Raw genomic sequence first — 25090 nt, 5'->3', positions numbered from 1 at the left:
TTCGTCCATTGTTCACCACCCCGCATTTAACGAGAAAGGATCCTCTCCATTTCATAAAAAGAAATGGAGGTCCATTACTTATTAATGGCTCGGATTAAATCTGGGCCCGATCGGATGGTTGTAGATTTATTTCGGAATTAAAAGGTAAATAAATGAGGTAGAAATATATAATATAATAATGTATGTGAGTGGAAATGGACACAAAAGTAATGGAGAGGATCCATTTGCGCATTTAACGAAGATTTGTCGGTGCCAAGATTTCACACTCTTCCCGCCTACATTTCTGGTAAAATCCTTTATTCATCTCCAGAAATTTAGGCATTTCCTTCCTCTTCATTTATTCACTCTAATCTTAGATACCCAGTTTAATTCCTCTCCTGTTCACTAATCACCATACAACAATCTAATTCAAAAGATCCAAGAAATCCAAGTAATGGGATCAACAGATTTGGGTTCAATTGCAGCAAACCCTAATTTGCTAAATCCCCAAAAATTAATCAATGATTCATCAATTCAAAACAATGGAACCCTAATTCCATTCAAGATCTTTATTGGGTATGACCCAAAAGAAGACATTGCATATGAAGTATGCAAGTATTCACTTTTGAAGAGATCTTCAATCCCTTTAGAAATATACCCAATTAAACAATGTGAATTAAGGCAAAAGGGTTTGTATTGGAGAGAAAGGGGGAAATTAGAGAGCACTGAATTTTCATTTACCAGATTTCTTACACCACATTTGGCTAATTTTGAGGGTTGGGCAATGTTTGTCGATTGCGATTTCTTGTATTTGAGTGATTTTAAGGATTTGGTTGGTTTGATTGATGATAAGTATGCAATTATGTGTGTGCAACATGATTATGCACCTAAAGAGACCACTAAGATGGACGGGGCGGTCCAGACGGTTTATCCTAGGAAGAATTGGTCTTCAATGGTGTTGTATAATTGTGGGCATGTTAAGAATAAGGTTTTGACTCCTGAGATTGTGAATACACAGACCGGGGCGTATTTGCATCGGTTTCAGTGGTTGGAAGATCATGAGATTGGGGAGATTCCCTTTGTTTGGAACTTTCTTGTTGGACATAATCGGGTTGTTGAGGGTAAGCCTGATACTGTCCCTAAGGCGATTCATTATACACTCGGTGGACCTTGGTTTGATGCTTGGAAGGAATGTGAGTTTGGTGATTTGTGGTTGAAGGAATTGGAGGAGTATCAGAACCAGAAAGACAAGATGGAGAAGAATTAAGTCGTGACTTGAGGAGCGGAATTTTGCTGTTGATGTTTAATTCGATACCTGCCACTGGTAGATTGATAATGAGATATTTGATTCTTATGTTCGACTTTTTGTGGAAGATATGCAAATATTCATTACTGCTCTTATTTTCAGGGATGTAGATGTGAGAAATTAGTTCTTGATATAATGTCCTTAGAGCATGTACAATAGAGAGGATTTTACTCCTCTCTTAGCCTCTCTCTCATAAAAGAGGAGGTCCTCTATCATTGTGGAGATGACAAAGGATCCTCTTAGAAGGAGGATGTTATCTCCACTTCCTCTAGTTTTAGAGGAAGTGGAACATTGGCCTGTCTTGCCAACTATCCAATTATATTTGTCCAAATTTAGTATTTGCTTTTTATTTTTTTATTTTAATATAAGTTGAAATGCAATTAAAATGTTAGAGGATAAAAAAGAGGATCCTCTCTATTGTAGGGCAAAATAAATAAGAAGAGGATGAAAATAGTGAGGATGGAAGTGGATGATAGAGAAAGTGAGGTGTCCAAAAAAGAGTGGGAGAAAGAAAAAATAAGAGGATCATAATCTCCTCTCTATTGTACATGCTCTTAGTATTTGTCCACCATATCACGAGTTTTTTTTAATACGAATCTATCGTTTAGCATTTGTAATGTTTTTTTAGCAATTCTATTTGTCCTCTTTCTTTTGTAATAGTCTGAATGTTGTACTACAGAAGTTGTGTAGGAAGAATGCAATGTAAAACTATTAAAAGTTCTGTGAGTTGAGAAATGAGATTATTTAGTTTGTTTTGAGTATCCTCTCATCAGGTTCTTCCTCTGGTTGCCGTTGCTTCCCATTTTCTATGGTGTAGTCATGAAGTTCTCCGACTTCGCTTTTTCGCATAATCAATCTTCTGAAACTATGTACGAGTAGTAGGCAGTAAGTAGCATTTTCCACTGCATCCGTTTTGCTGTCAACTCGCGAACGGCTAATGAGGTCGGATATAGTTGGCTAGTTGCCTCAGTCAGTTCGTGACTTCACGTCAATTCGTTTATAAATAAATACACTCGAGTTTCAAATTGCAAATAGAGTTAATATGAGGCCAATCAATTTTCGGTCAGGTCATGAAGAGAACCTTAGATAATTTCGACATAGTGTCTTCCGATCAATCTGGTCATTTCAAATTGCTCATTTTCCAGAATGATTGGCTTTGGATCGATCAATTTAGGTTTGGACATTATCGGATTTAACACAATAATACTCCGTATAAAACAGATCCAAACCACCATAAAAGAAGTATTCAGAAACCCATTTTACAAAAAACTTGTGTAAGGCCGTCTTACACAAGTACTTTTTGTGATAGAAATGAGAAGACCGAGAGGGGGTACAGTCGTACAGACCAAAGTCAAGGAATATGATGACAATGATTACCATGAATTAACATAGAACCTTAAGTTTCAATAGTGAAATATAATGATTCACCCATTGGCATACAAACACAGGCATTTACAGCTTACCACTCTACAAGTTAACTGATACTACGTACTTGTATTTGACATGAGAAAAAAGTCGATAAGACTTCAAAACATAAATTAACCCCGTCTTTTGCTCAAACGCCAAGAGTTAGGCTCATTATATCTATCATAAAGAGGCTCAATTCGCTCTTGAAGTTTACGCTTACTCATTTTCGTGGAGTCTGATACTTTGAAAAATCTAGGAGCTAGTTCGATCAGCCATTTTGGATCAACAACAGTAACTTCACGCATGTACTCTTTTGTAGTCATAACCAGTTCATGGTAGATCACCCAGTCAGGTTGCCTCTGAAATAACGCACTGCTCGGGTGGATGTAAACAGGTTGATTCTCGACAAGGGTTCTGTAACCCTCTTGAGGATCTTTCCTTGCTGCATGAAAGAAAAATCCTGCACAAATTGCCTTGCTTATTTTTGTAGGATTATTGCCAGCACTCACCACATCCAATTTATACCTGGAGAAAGTAACAAAGGTGGTTCAGAAAAGTTCCCATTAAAAATAAGCTCAGAAATATAAGTAGCAATTAGCTAACCCCTATGGAAACAAATCACATAATAACCCACAGAGATGCGCAAGGGAAAAAAAAAAAAAAAGCAAAGTAACCCAAACTAAATACTTAGGCAAAGTGCAGAAGATAGTCAGCTTGAACGACAACCAAGATTGCATCACCTTATGAAAGCAAATAGAAAAAGTAGATGATGATAGAATAAAAATTGATGACCAACAGAGATCAAACAATAGTATGACACCAATGAAGCGCCAGCTTTATATCCTGTTTAGAGATGGGGTAAGACCGTAAGAGGGGGATGCTGTAAGAAAAAGAAAAAAAAAAGATAACAAGATCATACTTGTCCATTATACTGAGAAGTTGTTTCCTAACATCTTGTGCCCTCCGCAAGGATCGAGACTGAATGAAATTTTCAAAACACCACGGACCAGAAAAATTCTTTGCTTTCCAAGCCTCATAAACAGCCAGCAAAGTTAAGTGATCACCCTCTTGTTGGAAAAATTTGGCCTTCCTTTGGTCAGCTTGTGATTGCTTCTCCCTGGGCCGATAAAAAACATTACCAGTTTGAATCATTGCAATTATAGTTATAATCTCATTACTGCATCCAAGGTCGACACTTGCCAAAAGCATCTTTGATAGTGGGGGCTCCATGGGAAATTCAGCCATCTTTCTTCCCAGCTTGGTCAAAAGACCCTCCTCGTCCAAAGCTCCCAGGCTATACAATTGCTCCATGGCAGAGATAAGAGCTTGGGGAGGTGGTGGATCCATAAAATCAAAAGAAAGTAGATCATTAATTCCCATAGCTTTCATTGTCAATGTAGTCATCCCAAGATTACTCCTCTGAATTTCAGGAATTGATGTAGGAGACATTTCATTTCGGTACGCACTCTCTGTATAAAGACGGTAGCATTTGCCAGGTCCTGTACGACCAGCTCTTCCAGCTCGTTGTTTGGCTGATGCCTGTGAAATTGGGGTTACAACCAGAGAATCAAGCCCCTGCTTTGGATTATAAACATTTTGTTTGGCAAATCCAGGATCAACCACATAATATATCCCGTCAATGGTGAGAGAAGCTTCAGCAATATTTGTTGCAACAACTACTTTTCTTTTCCCAGGAGGGGCTGGGTCGAAAATCCTAGATTGAATCTCACTGGGTAGCGCACTATACACCGGAAGAATGATCAGTTCAGGAACATTTCTGCCAAGAGCTTTCATTCTATCATAAAGACACTGGCACGCAAAATCAATTTCTTCCTGCCCCGTCAAGAAGACAAGAATGTCCCCTTCAGGTTCTGTCAAGTGGATCTGCAGAACAGTGATCAAAGCTGCTTCTAAATAATCAATCTCTGGTTGCTTGGTATACAAGATCTCTACCGGGAAAGTCCTCCCAGGGATTGAGAAAACATTACAGTTGAAAAAATACTCTGAAAATTTTTCTACATCCAATGTAGCCGAAGTGACAATAAGACGAAGATCCGGTCTACGACCGACGAGCATTTTTAGCAACCCAAAAAGAATATCTGTGCTTATGGTTCGCTCGTGTGCTTCATCAAGCATTATGACTGAGTATTGCGTTAGATTCTCGTCAATAAGGATCTCCCTAAGAAGCATGCCATCAGTCATGTACTTAATCACGGTGTCGGGTCCTGTGCAATCTTCAAACCGTATAGCATACCCAACTTCCTCCCCTAATCGACAACCAAACTCTTCGGCAACCCTCTTAGCAACAGAGGTTGCAGCCACTCTACGGGGCTGTGTACACCCAATTTTACCCCTAGTGGTATATCCCGCCTCTGCCAGGTACTGCGTAATCTGAGTTGTTTTCCCGGAACCCGTCTCACCAAGCACAACCAAAACCTGGAGATCGTGAACGGCCTGGATAAGCTCTTTCTTCAACTTGTAGATTGGCAAGCTCTGCCTTTGTTCCTGTATAGACAGCTTGGATTTCTGTCCAAATGTCAAAGCCTTACCATAGGCTTCCTTCTTCCATTCAGGCATATCGTATTCAGACAACCCCACACCTCTCAACTCTTGGGCGAGGTGTCTCTCTCCTGTCTCTGGCATCGGGTCTTCCCAAGGACGATTAAGGTCTTTTGGAATAGAATCAAGCATTGTTCTTTGTTGCTGCTCACGAACTTCTCTCCTCTCTTTCATCAAAGCATTACCAAGAGCAGCCGCCCTACTTAAAGACCCATCTGGATTCTTGAATATCTTAACAGGGGAAATATCAACCGAGTTTTTCGTCTTCCCATACAAAAACGGAGGTTCCTTCTCATTCAACTCAACCTCAAGCTCTTCCTCAGCACCTTCTTCACAGTAAACAACCCCATCATCTTCATCATCAAAACCAGGAAGCTCTTTCGCACTCAACACACCCGATGCAACCAGCTGTTTGATCTCCCACTTTTCCGGTGAGCTCATACGCTTTAAACCCTGCCTTGAACGTCCACCTTTTACCTCCTCAACAACTGGAATCCCTGAAACCCCTACTCTAGTATCCAACCCAATCCTACCACCCCGCGACCCCTTCTTCAGCGGCTCTAAATCCTCGCCGGTATTCTGATCCACATCAACCATCGACAAACCCAATTTCTCCCCCGTCTTTGATATCACCTTGACATAAACCTCCTGACCCTTCCTCACAAAATCCTTAACACTCCCAATCCTCTCGCTACCCATCTGCGAAACATGTACAATACCCTCCTTCCCCTCCTCCAAACCCATCAACTCGACGAAACGCCCATTATCCATAATACTCGAAACTCTCCCTTTATAAATCCTATACAATTCTATCTCATCAGAGCGATAACTCCCTCCGTCACCACCGCTATCATACCTAACCCTAGAATGATCATCACCGCCATTATTGCCCTTAGGAGTAGGGGGTAAAATTGCATGAATTACAGTTAACAAAGATTTGAGGAAATAATCAGGCAAAACGGCACCGTTTTTCCTCAATTCGGAATCAAATTGATCTAGGGTTACACATCTATGACCTAATTCAATGATAAATTCAGCAAGAATTTTGTCGGAAGTTGCTAAATGAGTGTCTAGTTCGGAACATACCTTGGAGACTAAGGAAAGGTATTCTAGTTTCTTTAATACGTCGTCGTTTGTGTCCTCCTTCTTCTTCTTATCTATGGCCTCCATAGTTGTTGCTAGTTATGATTATGGAGGAATGCAGCAGACGAACTTTATAGCCTATTTCAAGTTCAAGTCGGTCTACTATGTAATGTTTGAAAGGTATAACTAGTTTTTGTGGCCGTGCTAGTTTGTTGTATTAGTACTAAAATATACTTTTAAATCTCTATATTCTTCCTTACTAGATTTTGTGCCCGTACGTTGCACGGGTTATAATATTGGTTCATCTCTCAATATTAACTAAAAAGGTAAGATATCGTAGATGACATGAACATAAATGTGAAATTATTATTGGAGTCAAATTTAATTTATCAACCTCTTTATTTTAAAAAAAATATTTAAATTTAAATTTAAATATAAATTTTTATTTTATAATTTTTAATTTAAATAATTATCTAATCAAAACTAATTTAATCCAGATAATTAATAATTGCATTAGTAATAATTATCCTCTTTATATATAGATAGAGTCCACATTGTACCTAAAATACATATTAAATCCAATTTTATTTAGCCTTGAATTTCATGCATTTTTTTCCTATATTGTCTTGATTTAGCAATTGGACAATATATAGTGTTATTATTGTATATTTTGGTTTAATTATAATTTAAGGATACCAACTATATTATTATCAACTACATGCGGTTTCGGTAGCCTATATTCATAAAACGGTTTTATGATAGTATTCGACTGCGTGCTGCTTAAATTAAATTCCGAAACTCGAGTGTGTAAGAGAGGAAAAGTGGTAACCCTAAGCTAAGAATTTGTGCCACGGAAAATCGAGCCTTAGGTAGAGTAACATTTATATGAAGACCGAAGGATACAGACTTTGGTCCGCAAATTGTATGATGGGTCAAATATATACTGTTATTAGCAACTAACATAAATTATGATATAGTCGTCTCCGTTGAAGTAGACATTGGGAGGATATGCTCTGCTTTTTAGATGTACAGGGCCATTGGGGTATGGGATGGTATATTGTCTTATGTGGTTGCCTGGTTAGTCTCGGCCTTTGCCACGATTGGTGCGCTCGCATGGAGATAGTTTAAGTACACCAGAAGAGTCAGTAAGGGGATTATTGTTGTTAGCAACCCACAATGTTCGTGACCTTTTTAAGTTTAGTATTGGGTCAGGTTCGGGTTAGGAGGTAATGACTCATTTAATGTTGATATAAACCGGAACTGTAGCACGATTTGATTTTGTTTGCCAGGTCCAGTTTAAAACTTTCAAGCACTCAACCAAGAAATAATAAATGTTAAAAGCCTCAGGAATTACTCCTCTGCATAAGCTCTCCATTATCTTTCACTGTTGCGACAAGACACATCAAGGTGATTAACAGGATTTGCTTGTCATGGATTAAAGAGAAAGGTAGTGTCTGCTACTCATTAGAAATTCGAAAGTATCATGTTGGTGACGGTGATAAGGAGTCCGATCTGGACTTCCTCTACGTTAAGCAACGGCAAGGCCTGTAACCTCTTCGAGTTTCATGCTGATTTATTCTCCAAATGCCTGTAAGTGCGAGGACCCTAAGGGACGGGTAAAAGGTTGATTATACCAAATTCCGACGTAACGATTTGTGGAATTAGGGGGGGCTGAAAAATCCAAAACTAAATATCTTTTTGTTTGAGACTAATGTACCCGGGTCTTTCAGGAATTCTGCTGATGTTATACTATCAACAACATGGCAAATAGATATTTAAGTTTTGGATCCCTTTCTTTGGTGTGCATGGAATAAACCTTGTTAAAGTTAAGTCTCAATTGATGTTTCTTTATGCTCTAAAAAAAAATAAAAAAAAATTGATGTTTCTTTAGCTAATAATTAACAGTCCGTCTTGCTTCAGCCCGCCTAATTTCAGATCGCAATAAGACCTCTCACAAGTGAGATCGTCGAAATTTGAGACGGATATGAATGATCTGAAATAAGAATTTGTGAATAATTAGTTACTCCTCAATTTGTATAGTAGAGCAAAGATTGGAGAGTTACATATAAGTATACTTGTAAAAACAACTAAACTCAGTAATACAAATTCCACAGGATTTATACCAAATGAATAGTTTACAGAGATAGGGCAAATGCGCCCTTGTTATTCTTCATCGTCATCAACTCTCTCCCATGACGCGGTCTCAACAACAAAAACATGATACTATTGTCACAATGAATAATACATGACCACCAATTCGGACGAATGAAAAATGGTGGCGCTTCAACTTTGACGGACTTGCTTTGCTGGAATAAGCTCGGCTCAGGGCTATTACAACTCGCATTGACAACTTTGTTCGGGATGTGAAAGGTAAAATTACATATTTCACAATGTTACAGGTGTTTTTCTTCTGGACACTTCTCTTATGCAAATATTTTGGCTTCAAGTGGAGCAGTTGCTGCTGCGGCTGCAGCACGGAGAACCCGTGTAGCTCCTGCATTCTGCAGGAGATTTGCATGGTGTAGAGCGTGACGGCCACCCGGGATAGTGAACTGCATAATCAGAGACCCGCACTTTTATACATAAGCTATGAAAGACTGAATCAACATAACAATAAATTTACATAATCCTTTAAATGTGTCGAATTTCGTATTCCGTTATTAAAATTGTTTAATACGTCTTTGAAAACCAAACAAATCCACTACATGTTAGATTGGCAATGCTAAATAAAAGAAAAGCACATAAGTATAATGCATATAATGCTATTAATATTACTCTGTCTAAGCCCTTTTGAGAATAACAATGATCAAATTACTCCACGTCTCCACTATACCATCTTTCCATAACGTTGATGGAGTTAAATTACTCTGTTGATGGAGTCACTATCCACAACTATATTAGAGGTGCCCATCTGATGTTCACATCTTGTCGTTTGAGCTTCAGCAGCCTCTAGCAATCACTCCACTACCATCTTTCCATCCGCATCCTCCACACAACCCTGCCTTATCTCAATTTAATTGTCGAATACGATGTGTGTAGCCTGTGTAACGCTTCATTGCTCTACCATCCATTGATTTCTACCGCCTCCATGTACTCCTTATAATTTGTAACTATTTCCTGAAAACCTATAATCGCAATATTATGATGATATAAATAATCATGTGAATGCCTAGGTATTTACCTGAAATTTTTATACTAAATTACTAATCCCTTTTCGGAAGTGTAAGTATTATACTAATCCTAATGAATACATAGATGAATCAGGCTATTAGTTGATCAAACAAACATATACAGAGTATTTATATCACCATAATATTTTGTTCAAATTGGAAAAATCAATGAAATTCACATAAATCTTCACAAGAAAAATGAATCACTTACCTTCGTTTTTGTTGAAGTGTATGAATTGTGTGTAGTATAGCGCAGTCATCTGTTTCGAAGAAAAAAAGAAGAATTCGTCAATTAACCGTATACTTACCTTAATTATTATTTATATTTATAGTTGTAGTCAATAAGAAGTATTTACCTCCTACTAAAGTAATTAGTGTTTTAGTTCTTAATAAATTCAAATGGAAAATAGATCTTTTGTCAGTTGTGATTAATTATAATATAATTATTATATCTTTTGCATTATCTGTGTGGCCAAATTTATATCTTTTCGTACATATTAATATTTAAAGTATATAGGTGTTTTACAAAAGTTGGAGACTCTAGAATTGTCTGAAAAAAGCCTCTTTTATATATATATATATGGGTTATGATAAATACAACCCAATGGGTTGTATTTAAGAAACTAAAAAAGGAAATAAACACTTAATATATGCATTAATTGCATTGATTCATGTGTAATTTATCCTCTAATTTCTAAACTAATACCAAATTTGGAAGGGTATTAAATGCTTAAAAACAACTCATTGGGTTGTATTTAGCATTTCCCTATATATATATATATATATATATAGAAATGGGATCAAGTGAGTCCCTTAGTATAGGTGAGTCCTATGAGTCCTAATATAAGCCATTGGATCTAAAAAAAATGAATGGTTAGGATTAAAGTCAAATAAAATGCTGACCTATAAAAGACTACAAACCCTAATTTATCCTCATATTTTCTCATTTCACTCCCTCACCAAACTCACTTCTCTCTCTTCCTCCCTTCTCTCTCTAACCGACTGCCACACCACAATCCGCCACCTCCTTTAATCGTCCTCCACTGCCACAACCCGCCACCGCCTCTGCCTTTTTTCTTCTCCGCCGCTCTTCTGCCTCCCTCGGCAACCACCAAAGACCACCCCTGCTTCTCTACCGCCATTCGCCGCCCCTCTCTCTTTTTTTTTTTTTTTTTTTTTTTTTTTTGGTTTTTTCGGATCGATTAATGGCGTCGTGGTTTTGTTGTTTTGGTGCGTCGTCATGTCCAGCGCCGTTGTTCGAGGTAGGTCGTGGCTGCCGGTGGTGGTTGTGGATCGCGCCGCCTCTATCCCTCCCCTTTCTCTTTTTTTTTTTTTTTGATTTAATTGGTGATTGTCGTGGTGTTTGGGTGGGTCGTGTGGGGTTGTTTGCGCGGTTGTAGTTGCTTTTTTTTCTCTTTACATTTTCAGATCTATGGTGGGTGTTGTTTGTCGTGTGGGGTGTTGTTTGTCGCGTGGTGTTGTTTTGTCGCGGCGTAGCCGCTCTATCCCTCCGCCTCTTTTTTTTTTTTCTTTTCGTTTTCAGATCTTTTTTTTTTTTTTTTTTCCGTCGTATGGTTCCTCGGGGTGGAGGCGGTTGCAGAGTGACGTCATCGTGGTTGGTGAAAGCAGTGGTGGTTGTGGGTGGTTTTTAATATAAAGTTTTAGCGGCATGGATTAAAGTTACAACGCATATGGACTAAAGTTACATTTATATGGACTGAAGTTACACCGATTAGTTATAGTTGCCAAGGACATAAATTCAAATTACTGTAAAGTTATAATCCTGAAAAAATATAAAGTTTCAAAAATTATGACTAAAGTTACAATAGTAAAACATTAAAGTTACATTCATCAAATTATGATATTTACTTAGAATTTATAAATTAGTGAAAATAATCCTAAAAAAATATAAAGTTTTAAAAATTATGATTAAAGTTACAGTCGTAAAATATTAAAGTTACATTCATCTAATTATAATATTTACATAGAATTTTTAGCGTTAAAGTTTTACTCGTAAAACATTAAAGTTATATTTAAAAATCGTTAAAATTAAATAAATTCAATTTTTTAATTAAAAATTGTTTTAAAAAATTAAAGTTTCAATTTTTAGCATTAAAGTTTCACTCGTAAAACATTAAAGTTATATTTGAAAATCAATAAATTGAAATAAATTGAAATTTTTATATTAAAAATTGTTTAAAAAAATTAAAGTTTCAATTTTTAGCATTAAAGTTTCACTCGTAAAACATTAAAGTTATATTTAAAAATTAGTAAAATTAAATAAATTCAAATTTTTATATTAAAAATTGTTTAAAAAAATTAAAGTTTCAATTTTTAGCATTAAAGTTTCATTCGTAAATTAAAGTTTCATTTATAAAACATTAAAGTTTTCATCTTAAAATTTTAAAATCTCAACCATCCATCTTAGTTGATCAATGGCTAGGATTAGGACTTAATGGACTCACCATTTTAGGTGGACTCATTTGAACTCCTCTCTCTCTCTCTCTCTATATATATATATATATATATATATATATATATATATATATATATATATATATATATATATATATATATTGATTTTCTAAAAGATTTTTCTAATATGTGCTCTAAGAATACAAGTTAATAACTCATAAATGAAAAATAATAATAAGATAATTTTATGAGATATTCAACAATAAACTTATTTTTCCATAATTAATGAGATTATCTTGTTATTATTTTGACAATTTAACAATGAGATTATATTGTTATTATTTTGACAATTTAACCCTTAAGGCACACGTTAGAAAAACTCTTAAAATGGATTAGGGTGTTGAATATCAAAGTACACATTTTACTCAATACAGTACATTTTGACAATTTTACCTCTCTCATTTTCTCCCCTAAATTTACCTCTCATCTTCTCTCTCATCTCTCTCCCTCCCACTAAACAAAAGTCGTACACTAAAACAATGTATTGATACTACATCTAGGAAAACAAAATTAAACCAAAACATATTGTTGTACTAGGTTGAAAGCCCGTGCGTTGCACGGGATAATTAACTTAGTTATAATGAAAAAAAAATATTATAAGGCTTTAATTTTTACATATAATTATTTGTTTATATATGATTACAATATTACTTTCAATGAAAATAGAAGATAAATACATACACACCTACCGTTTATTATTTACGCGAGAAAAACAAATAATAAATAAATTTCGCTATTATAGAGATAATAATAAACTCTAATAAGAGACCTCTAAGACAATACTTAAGAGACTCAAAAGATTTTAGTTTGCTGACACGTAACTTCAAAGATGACTCATATTTATAATCATAGGAATATAGGATCACCCCAATTCGACTCTTTATACATTATATATTAACCATATCTATATTATTATTTAATGTGGGACAAATAACATACTATGTTCGTACGTTTTTGTTTTCTATTTTTTATTATAATTAAAATTTGTGCAAATAATAAGAAATATATACTCTAATGGTAACATTTTTTTTACCATGAATCTAATTATATAATTTCCATAATTTTTGTTTTTTACGATATTTTTTTGTCAAATGAAATGTAAGTGTTTATATAAAAATTATAAACATCACTTAAATATAATATAGGAAATGTGTATTATAATAATTAATACATTCTCCACATTATTTTTTATATCATATTGTAAGAGCTCTCTACGATAATACTTGAGAGACTCAAAATATTTTGGGTTGATACCTAAGTTTCAAGGATGCATTTTATTTATAATCATAGGATCACCCACCTTATGCTAATCTTTCGATGTGGGACAATTCTATTATTTATACGTTCAATTTATGATATATAACTTATTAAGAAGTATATCATTTGTAATATGTGCAAATAATACGAAACCTATACTTTAAATCTTTAATGATAACATTTTTAACATGAATTTAATTATATTATTTTCATAATTTTTTTTCACTATATCATAGGATCACCCACCTAGCTTAAACATTTTTACCATGAATCTAACTATATTATTTTCATAATTTTTTTTCACTATATCATAGGATTACCCACCTAGCTTATGCAGTTATTGATCTTTGGGAATATATAATAAGTATTTTCACTAATCTAATTGTATAAATTACATATTTTTATTTTTTTTCCTAACACGAATTTTAATATGAAATGGAGGAATCAATAAAATGTATAAATAAATGTAAAATGCTTTTTCTTTCTGGTGCGATTTCGATAAATGGTTAAAAATAATGTTGTGTTTTAGTCTTACTCAAATGTTATGAGGCATAATAATTACCTATATTTCAAAGTTAAAGATTTAATTCTACTATTTATCAAAGTAAAAAGCTAACTATTGACTTGTTTGTGTATTCACGATCTTTTTATGTAACACCTGATTTTATTATATTTTATAATTTTTCTATCTTAGTGTAGAGATTATCATTATTTATGACAAATTAATAACCAATTTACGTATATTTAGCACCAATTTATTTTAAGTTGTGATTTTGACATAAATGAAGTTATTTATACTATTGATTGTCTTAAAATAATCATATTATAATATCACTAATATGTAATCGCCTTTATAATTATTTACGTGATTAATATTCGTATGTTATTGTTGTAACTGAGGCATTTCGTTAATACAAACTCTTATAAGAGCTATCTAAGACAATATTTCAGAGACTTAAAATATATAAGAGCTCTCTAAGACAATTAGAGGTGGCAAACAATGACACGACACGAAAACACGACACGAACCCGACACGAAATTAACGGGTTTGGGTTGAGACTTAATGACCCATTTATGTAAGTGGGTCGACACGAACACGACACGATATTTAATTGGGTTGGGTTAGGGTTGACCTCTCTAAACACGAACCCGACACGAATGACCTGTTTACTAAATTAATGCTAATTTTTCTTGATCCTACATGACATAAATATACTTAAATTTTCAAAATATGAACGTGACACGAAAACACGACACGAACCCGACACGAAATTAACGGGTTAAGGTTGAGGCCTTATGACCCATTTATGTAAGTGAGTCGACACAGACACGACACGAGACTTAATTGGGTCGGGTTTGGGTTGGAGGGATTGTGACCCGTTTACATGTGACACGAACACGAACCCGAGACGACCCGATCTGTTTGCCAGGTCTAAAGACAATACTTGAGAGACTCAAAATAATTTGGGTTGATAAGTAAGTCTCAAGGATGAATCCTATTTATAATCATGAGATCACCTCACCTTATGATAATTTTCTGATGTGGGCCAATTCAACTATTTATACGTAGTATATACATAACACCTCCATTATTTTTCAATATGGAACGAAAAATATACTTAGAAATACACCATAATATTTCGAACCTACTTTGACATCCAACCCGATTTAATAATAAGCAAATACTATATTATTTATTAATATTCGTACATTTTTTTCCTATTTTTTTTTTATCATAATTAAAATATGTGCAAATCATATGAAACTAATACTCTAATGATAACATTTTTTTTACCACAAATCTAATTATATAATTTTCATACTTTTTTTTTGGTGTAATGTGAGCATTTTTATAAATCAATAACAAAAGGATACATCAATCAGCATACATTTTGCAGCAACTACAAGGACTACTAAAAGTAACAAAGACAAACTATGAAATAACAACCCCTATTCTTTGTAACCATTCTTTATCTGAACTACGAGCTGGGATTATATTGCATCCTCTCAATCTAATTGTCACCAGCTTCTTAATAGCTTCCCCAATACACTCTGGAGTATGCAAGTTCAACTCCAACCTGCACCTATTTCTTTCCTGCCATAGATGATACCAGCAGGCCAGTAAGGCTACTCTGCCAATTCTCTCTGTTTGCTCAAGTATAATGTAAACCAAAGAGAAGGTAACTTGATTTGCGGCCAGGCTTCAATACATCCTATCACCCGACACTTTCGTAAGGACAATCCTGAAATAAATGAGTATGAGATTCAGGTCCACCTTCACAAAGAACACAGCTATCAGTAGTACAAACTCCAATATGCTTCAGCTTCAGACGAGTATTAAGAGCTTCTCTCTTAATAAGCCAACCTATAAATGCATGCTTAGGGACACACCAGCTGTCCCAAACATCCTCATACCATTGCACAGGGGGGTGTGTACCCTACAACCAACAGTACCCAGAGCTTACAGAATAGCCTTTGGAATCATGAACCCAAACACCATTCTGAAACCCTGCAGCCATCCTACTCTTCACCTTCCAAATATTCCTCTAATTCCAATTAACATCAGTTGGAGGAGTATATGAATTCCAATCACCACCTTTCATATACACATGGTCAATCCATAATACCCATAACCGATCTGCCTTAGTATAAATCCAGTTAACAAGCTTACCAACTGTTGCTATATTCCACACCCTAGCTTCTTTAATCCCTAAACCTCCTTCTTTTTTAGTGCAGCACACTGTATGCCATGCTACCAGAGGTGCTCTTTGATACTCAGCTCCACCATCCCATAAATAATTTCTGCAAATCGCCTCAATTCTAGTGATAATACATTTTGGAATCAGGAAAATGGACGCCCAATAATTGTGTAAGGTATTCAGAACAGAATTGATCAAAGCAAGTCTTCCTGCATAACTGAGCTTTCTAGCTCCAATCCCTTTAATTTTTGCAGTGATCCTATCCAGGAGAATATTACAATCTTGCCGAGTTAGCCTGCCAGGTTGGATAGGAATACCAAGATATCTAAGAGGAAGCTGTCCCTCTTTAAACCCAGAAATTTGAACAATGTCAGCTCTAACATCATCAGAAACTCCATTAAAAATAACCTCAGACTTACTAGCATTCACTCTTAAACCTGAGCTAGCTGAAAAAATAGAGATAGCCCTCAGCATTAACATCATGGACCTCACATCTCCTTTACAGAATAACATTAAATCATCTGCAAATAACAAATGATTCAGCTTTATCCCAGCACACAGAGGATGGTATCTAAAATACCACTGTTGAGTAGCATAGTCCAGTATCCTAGTCAGATACTCCATACAAATTGTGAAAATAAGTGGGGACATAGGGTCACCCTGCCTCAAGCCCCTTTTCCCATGGAAATAGCCAAACTGTATACCATTCAAATTCAAAGTGAAAGATGTAGAGGTGATACAACTCATAATCAATCCCTTAAACTTCTCAGGGAATTGCAAAGCACCTAACATTTGCTCAACAAAACCCCACTCAATAGTGTCATAGGCTTTCTGCAAGTCCAATTTAAACATACTTCTAGCAGACACAGTTCTCCTTGAATAATATCTCACCAAATCTTGACAAATAAGAATGTTCTCAAGGATACTACGACCCTTGACAAAAGCCCCCTGATTCCTGCTAATAATGTCAGGCAACACCAAAGCCAACCTATTACAAATGAGCTTAGAAATCGTCTTGTATATAACATTGCAGCACAAAATAGGCCTGAAATGAGTGACATTAGTAGGTCTATCCACCTTAGGTATAAGGGTGATCACAGTGGAATTAATCTGGCTGAGTAGTTTACCAGAGTCAAAAAAATTCATAATAGCACCCCCAATCTCATCTCCAATAATATCCCACGCATCCTTGAAAAACTGACTAGTATAACCGTCAGGACCAGGAGATTTGTCCTTAGGAATACTAAAAAGGCAACTCCTGATCTCCTCAAAAGTAACAGGCTTAGCCAACAAGGCCCAGTGATCATCAGTACAGCAACTCCCTCTTCTGACTACTCTGACATTAACATAAGTAGTCTGATTGCTTTGACCTAACAACTCCTCATAATAGTCAAGAAAAGCTTGCTGAATCTTACTCCCTTCAGTACAGAGAATCCCATCTTTTGTCTCAATTTGCATAACTTTATTAAGCATAGTTCTTTTCTTGATAGCATGGTGGAAATAAGCAGTGTTAATATCCCCTGCAATGGACCATTGAACCTTAGCTTTTTGAGCCAGAAAACTATCCCTAGCCTCAATCAAAGCCCTCACCTCCTGAGACAGGTTATACTCAGTTTGAATAAGCTCCATATCCCCTGGATGTTCCATAAGCTTCTTCTGAATCTCTTCTAACAGTGCACTAGCAATGACAGTACTATTCTCCACATCAGAAAAACAAGTCTTGTTCAACAACTTCAGAACAGGTTTTAGAGCTTTGAGTTTCTTAATCACCTTAAACATTTTAGTGCCACCATAAGTAGTCTTCCAAACACCAGATACACACCCCTTAAACTCCTCAGAAGACCCCCACATGTTGAAATATTTAAAGCTTTTATTGCAACCAAAATCAGTCTGCCTATCAACCAAGGTACAAGGGTAGTGGTCAAATAAGCCTTCAGGGTGGAAATGTGCCAAATAATCACCAAAATTATCCATCCATTCCTGATTGCCCATAATTCTATCAAGCCTACTATAAACTCTACTCCCAGCATCCTGTTTGTTAGACCAAGTGAATAAGGCTCCAATTGCAGAGAGATCCTCCATCCCACAAATAGAAACATAATCTTGGAACTGCTGCATCTCAGCCTCAGTAGTATTACCTCCCAGACGTTCAACAGGAGAAAGGACAGCATTAAAATCCCCAGTCCACAACCAAGGTAAAGAGCAACACCCAGATTCCCGCTTTAAGAAATTCCAAAGCTCTTGCCTCTCATTGAGTCCATTAAAAGCATAAATCATTGTTAACAAAAACTTCTTATGATCAGTTCTTGATTCTACCATCATATGAATAAACTGAGCACCATAAGCTAAGAAATTCACTTCAAAACAAAGAGGATTCCAAAGGACCCATATTCTACCTCCTTTATGCCAACTACAATTCGTAGAAACACTCCACCCATCACATAAAGAAGAATTCTTATTAAGAAGACCACTAGGTTTCAATTTAGTCTCTAAAAGCCCAAACAATCCTACACCATTATTATGCATAAACCACTTCACAACCTTCTATTTATTCAGGTCATTTAGACCCCGGACATTCCAAAAACCTAAACTATGCATTAGACTTATTGGAAGGGGGGTCCTTTCCACTCTCAATAACCCTTGCCCCAGGAGTAGTCATCCCATTCAAGGCATCCATAAACGTATAGGCACCAGATTTCCCAACCACCTTTTGTCCAAAGACCCCATCTTGTCTATTCAGTCTCATTAACTGTCTAGCTGGAGTAGAGGATATACCCTTAGCTAATGGTGGGAACACTTCAGGTGTAAACAAAGGAGTAACCTGCACAGGAGACTTAGCAGCATGGTTCTGCACTTTCTGCACAGGTTGCTGAATAGGGCGCCAAACCTGCTTTGGCTTCTGAGGTAAGTTCACTGCTTTGGTCACAGCTTTAGGTTTCCTCTGTGCTGCTTTCTTCCTGCACTGATGTTCATCATGCCCATAACCCTTACACACAACACAGGCAACATGCCTCCACTCATACTCTACTTTCACCTCCACTTTATTCCCAAATTCATCCAGAAAATACACCATTGTTGGCAAAGTTTGTCCCATATGAAGTTCAACCAGCACCCTAGCATAGCTGAGCCTGATTTTGTCCGCAGTCAAGTCATCTTTTTTAACAAACTTTCCAACCAAACCAGCAATACTAGATAAACAGTCACCCCAAAACTTTAAAGGAATTCCTGTCATTCTAATCCACACCGGTACTATATCCACATCTCCCTTAACCAAATCAGCTTCTGAATTCCATGGTTTAACAACAACAGGTTTGTTTTCAAATAAGTAATACCCAGAATTCAGTAAAGCATCACTCTGTTGTTTGTTACATATTAGGTGCAAACCCTCCATGGGATGTGATTGACGATTATGTCTTTAATGTGTGGGATCAGTTTGGGGTGGATAGGGTCTCGTTTCTGGATAATGGTGTCTTTCTTGTTCGAATTGTTTATGATGTTTTTTTGTCAAATTATATAAGTTTTTATATAAAAATTATAAACTTCACTTAAATATAATATAGAAAATATATATCATATTTTGGAGATAACGATACAAACTCTTAAGAGCTCTCTAAGACAATACTTAAGAGACTCAAAAGATTTTGGGTTGATACCTAAGTTCCAACGATGTCTCATATTTATAATCATAAGATCACCCTACTTTATGCTAATCTTTAACATAGTATGAAATACACAATTTTTAACACGTGTAAATTATATGAAATTTATACTCTAATGATAGCATTTTTTTACCACGAATCTAATTATATTATTTTCATAATTTTTTAAATAATGTTTTTTTGTCAAATAAAATGTAAAAGTTTTCGTGTAAAAAATAGAAACATGACTTGAATATAAATTAGAAAATATATAATATATACTATTCTTTACATTAAAAATTATTATTTATAAAACTTTCCTAAATTGATTTTTGATGATGTGGACAGCTTAATTAGAATCGCTCGAAAAAAGCTCTTTTATAAATATATATATAGATTCTATTGAGAAAAAAAGTAAATCAAATGTATAATATTTTACCAGAGAAAATGCAATCAAATTCACAGAATTGTACTACATAGTACATTTTGCATAAAAAAAGGGAAGATGTGCATAGTAATTACGTCCCACACCCACTGCACACCTAGCCACCCACAAGTCGTCGTCTATCGATCCTTCGACGTCAATGCACTAGTGTCGATCCAACCACTAACTTCACCCCCCTCCCATGACCACCAGTGCCATCCACGAAGCCCTCGCTAACCTCACGCCGTCGACCGACGAATCCATCATCAAACACTACAAGAAAACAGTAATCGGGCGAGTGAAAAATGTGGGATTTATCTGTATACTTCCCTTAACATTAAGGACTATAACGAATTTATAAATGATGAATGCTAGTCATAAAATAAATTACATAAACAAAAAGGGTAGAGAATTAAGAAACAACCTTTGGTCCTAGCTAATTCGGCCTATGAACAATATCGCAATGATATTCTCCTATCAGTTGCACCCAAGATGCTCCGAGAAATGCCCTTTGATTTTGCTAGAATCGATCCAAAAATTAACTGATTAATTTTAGGTTTTTGTGTTTTTACGATGAGAGAGGAGGCTAGGTTAAAAGAGAATAAAGTTGGAGAAAAATGATCTCTCTTTTCCTCTTATTGAAACCGAAAAATGAGAGTGAATAAGGGAGATATTGTCTTCCCTAAATTCGGCCCATCTAACCGAAATAAGGAGAATAATTTCCTTATTTTTGGTTATTCCAAAAATGTATAAAAAGTGTAAATTGTCATCTAGTGAGGATCGAACCCATGACCTCTTGGTTTGAGTACCATCACTATTACCACTATGACACATTCATCTTGTTGATATTAAATATAACCGATTACATTTAATTACGAATTAACAGATTAATTCGTCCAAGCTAACATTACATACATTTAATTAAATATAACTTATTATATTCAATTTAAGAATTGACAGTTAATTCGTCTCAACTAATATTATTTAATCTTCATTAAATAATTGTCTCATCAACACATTGACTAACTGTTTAGTCATATAAGGCATCAATGTGATTATATTTCTATAACCACATCTCTCAAACACATCCTATAGGTGTGACCTTTAGGGACCAGTTGATCACCGCCATCTGTATGATAATAACGTCAAACTTTCTAGCAAGCCAACCGTTATTAGGTAATCGTTAATCAACTGATTAAAATACGAAGTATACCCTTGTGAACCTTTAAGAGATTTATTAATGTTATCACACTAATTTGTGGAGGACACAAGCTCCAACAAACTCCCACTTGTCCTCACAAGTGTATGTGCGATAACCGATTCTCATATCCTAAAATTTCTCCCACTCAATGTAAAACAATTTGCAAATCTGTATTCACAAAGGTCGTATTTTACAAGCGATCATCATCAAGAGTGGTTTCCCCGACTAGAGAGTAACTTAACTGATAAACGAATCATCATTGGAGCATGGCCATGCATTTCGATTCAACTCCTCGAGTGGCCCCGAGAAATAACTATACTTGATAAGGGTTGGATATTTTCCTCAACTCGAATCCTGCAGATGTAAGCACAGTATGAAATGACCCGGAAAAAATCTACTTAGCCTCCGATTCACGGCAGACCGTGAGAAAGAAACCAAAGTCACCCAAAAACTGCCTTAATCTCAAGAGACAGTCGATAGTCAAAAGAATCGACTCTAGGAACACAATGGATGTCCTATCCACGACCTAGCACCGAATGTTTTTAAACATTTAGGATTCCATTACGTTGTCACAAAAAGTTGTCTTACGAGGTATCATTATAATCTCGCATCTGTGATCGATCAGTCAACCGTTTGACTTATGGCTCGTTGAACCCACCATCAATCGACTGCACAATATAATAGCCGGAGTTATCAGCTCACATTGGCGATTACGGACCAAAACAAATATAATGTAATTCAGTTCACTTTGTGGCGTTCAATGTTGTCAGTACAATCCACATGAAAAACAAAATATTATAAAAACGATGAAGTTATAAATAGTTTATGAAAAAGATAACGTATCGAATTCATAATCAACTACTATAACTCAGGTACACGTTTAATTCTCATGGAAATAACGTGCCCTCCATGCTTATCATATTTCAATGGCTCAGTAGTAGAATCTGCTACAACTTCCTGTTTGGAACTATTCGGTGACCACAAAGACACCATTAAGAGTAACAACGAATATAGACTAAGATTTCTAATCATCTTGATCCGTTTGGAAGCTAGCATCTGCGTAACCGATTGCGCATAGCTTAGTATCTCCTCCATAAGTCAATAACCAATCCTTAGTCCTCCGTAGGTACTTGAGGATGTTTTTAACAGCTATCCAATGTGTTTCACCTGGATTCTTTTGGTACCGACTCGTCATACTCAATGCATATGCCACGTCTGGACGTGTGCATATCATGGCATACATGATTGATCCTATTGCAGATGCATAAGGAACACGACTCATGCGCTCAATCCCTTCAGGCGTCGTGGGTGACTGAGACTTGCTCAACTGCATCCCAGACGTCATTGGAAGGTTCCCCTTCTTGGAGTTGGTCATGCTGAACCTCTAAAGAATCTTATCCAAATAAGACTCCTGACTAAGTGATAACGTCCGTCGTGATCTATCTCGGTAGATACGGATTCCCAAAATGCGTTGTGCCTCACCCAGATCTTTCATCTGGAAATGGTTCTTCAACCATCCTTTAACCGAAGATAGGAGAGGAATGTCATTCCCAATCAAGAGTATGTCATCGACATACAATATCAAGAATACAATCTTACTCCCACTCGACTTGGTATATAAGCATGGTTCCTCGACCGATCGAGTAAAACCATACTCTTTTATCACCTGGTCGAAACGATGATTCCAACTCCGAGAAGCTTGCTTAAGTCCATAAATGGAACGCTTAAGCTTGCATACTTTCTTAGGATGTTCAGGATCTATGAAACCTTCGGGTTGCACCATGTACAACTCTTCCTCCAAATAACCGTTTAAGATGGCGGTTTTTACATCCATTTGCCAAATTTCATAGTCATGAAAGGCGGCAATCGCTAAGATTGTCCGAATGGAACATAGCATGACTACAGGTGCAAAAATCTGATCATAATGCAATCCGTGCACTTGAGTGAAACCTTTTGCCACTAGTCGTGCCTTATAGGTATCTGGTTGCGCGTCTACAGAACGCTTTATTTTGTAAAGCCATTTGCACTGTAGAGGTTTTACCTTATTAGGTAAATCAACTAGATTCCATACGTTATTCTCATACATGGAGTCCATCTCGGATTGCATGGCTTCGAGCCATAGCTTTGAGTCGGAACAGGTCATGGCACCTTTATAGGTAGCGGGTTTATTACTCTCCAGGAGTAAAACGTCATTCTCCTCGACCATACCAATGTATCTGTCCGGAGGATAAGAGACTCTACCCGACCTCCTAGGTTCCTCAGGAATATTAACCGTATCATCAGTTGGAGGAACAAATTCCTCTATCTGTTCCTCGGTTGTTGGTTCTGGAATCTCCGACAGCTCGAAGGTTCTATTACTTGTCTTGTTCTCGAGAAATTCTTTCTCTAAGAACGTCGCACTAGCCGCAACAAAAACTCGATGTTCGGTAGGCGAATAGAAGTAATGACCAAATGTTCCTTTTGGATAACCTATAAAGTATGTCTTGACCGATCGCGGACCGAGCTTATCCTCGTGTCTCCACTTGACATAAGCCTCGCAGCCCCAAACCCGAATAAAGGATAAGTTAGGGACCGTTCCCCTCCATATTTCATATGGAGTCTTGTCGATAACTTTAGTCGGACTTCGGTTAAGTATAAGAGCAGCTGACAAAAGAGCAGAACCCCATAATGAATCAAGCACCACCGTGTGACTCATCATGGATCAGACCATATCAAGTAAGGTTCGATTTCTCCGTTCGGACACACCATTTAATTGAGGTGTTCCAGGTGGAGTTAACTGTAGAACGATTCCACAGTCTTTAAGGTGTTGATCAAACTCATTTGAAAGATATTCGCCACCCCGATCTGAACGGAGTGCTTTAACCTTTCTACCCGGTTGGTTTCGAACCCTGTTCTCGGTATTCCTTGAATTTCTCAAAGGACTCACTTTTATGCTTCATTAAGTAGACATATCCGTATCTACTCAAATCGTCCGTGAAAGTGATAAAATATCTATAGCCATCTCTAGCGGTAATTGACATAGGTCCACAAACATCAGTATGTATGAGTCCTAATAGGTCACTAGCGCGCATTCCAACACCTTTGAAGGAAATTCGAGTCATATTGCCAATGATACATGATTCACATGTGCCATATGTAGAAAATTCGAATGCGGGAATAGTCCCATTATCGACGAGTTTCTTTACGCGTTTCTCATTTATGTGTCCCATTCGACAATGCCATAGATAGGTTTGATCTTTGTCACCAACCTTTAATTTCTTATTATTCATGTGTAATTCTTCCGTGGTTTGATCTAAGATGTAAATTCCATTCATGGAAACTGCTTTGCCATAAATCATTTCATAAAAAGAAAATACAGCTATTATCCTTTATTGAAAATGCAAAACCGTCTTTAGCAAGTACGGAAACTGAAATAATGTTCTTAGATAAACTGGGTACATAGTAACTTGATTATAAAAATAACTCAAAACCACTAGGGAGTTGGATTACGTATGTTCCCTTCGAGACCGCAGCAACTCGTGCTCCATTCCCGACTCGCAGGCCACATCACCCTTTTCGAGAGGCATGATGTTCGTAGGTCCCGCAAATAATTACACAGATGAGAACCAAAACCAAAGTATCAAGTACCCAAGTTCAAACTTGCATGGTTTATCTCAATCATATGAATATAAGATGACATACCAACAGAACGACGCGGTCGCTTTTATGTCCTCACGGTACACGGGGACAGTTCCTCCTCCAATGTCCGATCTTATGACTATGGTGGCACTCAATGTCACCGCCCTTGCTCTTTGTCTTGCCCCGTGAGCCACTAGTCTCACCAGGCCCACTCTTACCGTTTCTGGCTTCTTGAACTTTGGCTTACCTACAGCTAGGTCGCCATGAGCCTTG

At 36.5% G+C, this 25090-nt stretch overlaps 2 protein-coding genes across 3 annotated transcripts; one reads left to right on the top strand and one right to left on the bottom strand.

Moving 5' to 3' along the window:
• The first annotated feature begins 227 nt into the window (after positions 1-227).
• On the top strand, positions 228-2044 carry LOC141597054 (protein CDI-like). The gene is made up of 2 exons (XM_074417375.1): positions 228-1435; positions 1844-2044. Exon 1 carries the CDS (start codon positions 434-436, stop codon positions 1244-1246), a length of 813 nt encoding a protein of 270 aa, XP_074273476.1. The 5' UTR covers positions 228-433; the 3' UTR covers positions 1247-1435; positions 1844-2044.
• Positions 2045-2646: 602 nt separating this feature from the next.
• On the bottom strand, positions 2647-6523 carry LOC141597053 (putative pre-mRNA-splicing factor ATP-dependent RNA helicase DEAH5). Of its 2 annotated transcripts, XM_074417374.1 has the most exons (3): positions 6338-6413; positions 3612-6113; positions 2647-3217 (listed from the first exon to the last, which is right to left on the bottom strand). In XM_074417374.1, the coding sequence occupies exons 2-3, from the start codon at positions 6020-6022 to the stop codon at positions 2824-2826; spliced, it is 2805 nt and encodes a 934-aa protein (XP_074273475.1). In that variant the 5' UTR covers positions 6023-6113; positions 6338-6413; the 3' UTR covers positions 2647-2823. The 2 variants fall into 2 exon arrangements, with proteins under 2 accessions (XP_074273475.1, XP_074273474.1); XM_074417373.1 differs by having other exon boundaries at positions 3612-6523.
• Between the last annotated feature and the right edge of the window lie 18567 nt (positions 6524-25090).

The sequence above is a fragment of the Silene latifolia genome, chromosome 8 (assembly GCF_048544455.1).
Source record: "Silene latifolia isolate original U9 population chromosome 8, ASM4854445v1, whole genome shotgun sequence".
Classification (NCBI taxonomy): Eukaryota; Viridiplantae; Streptophyta; class Magnoliopsida; order Caryophyllales; family Caryophyllaceae; genus Silene; species Silene latifolia.
Note: the sequence above shows the minus strand (reverse complement) of the source record. Positions and strands in the feature narration are given on the sequence as shown.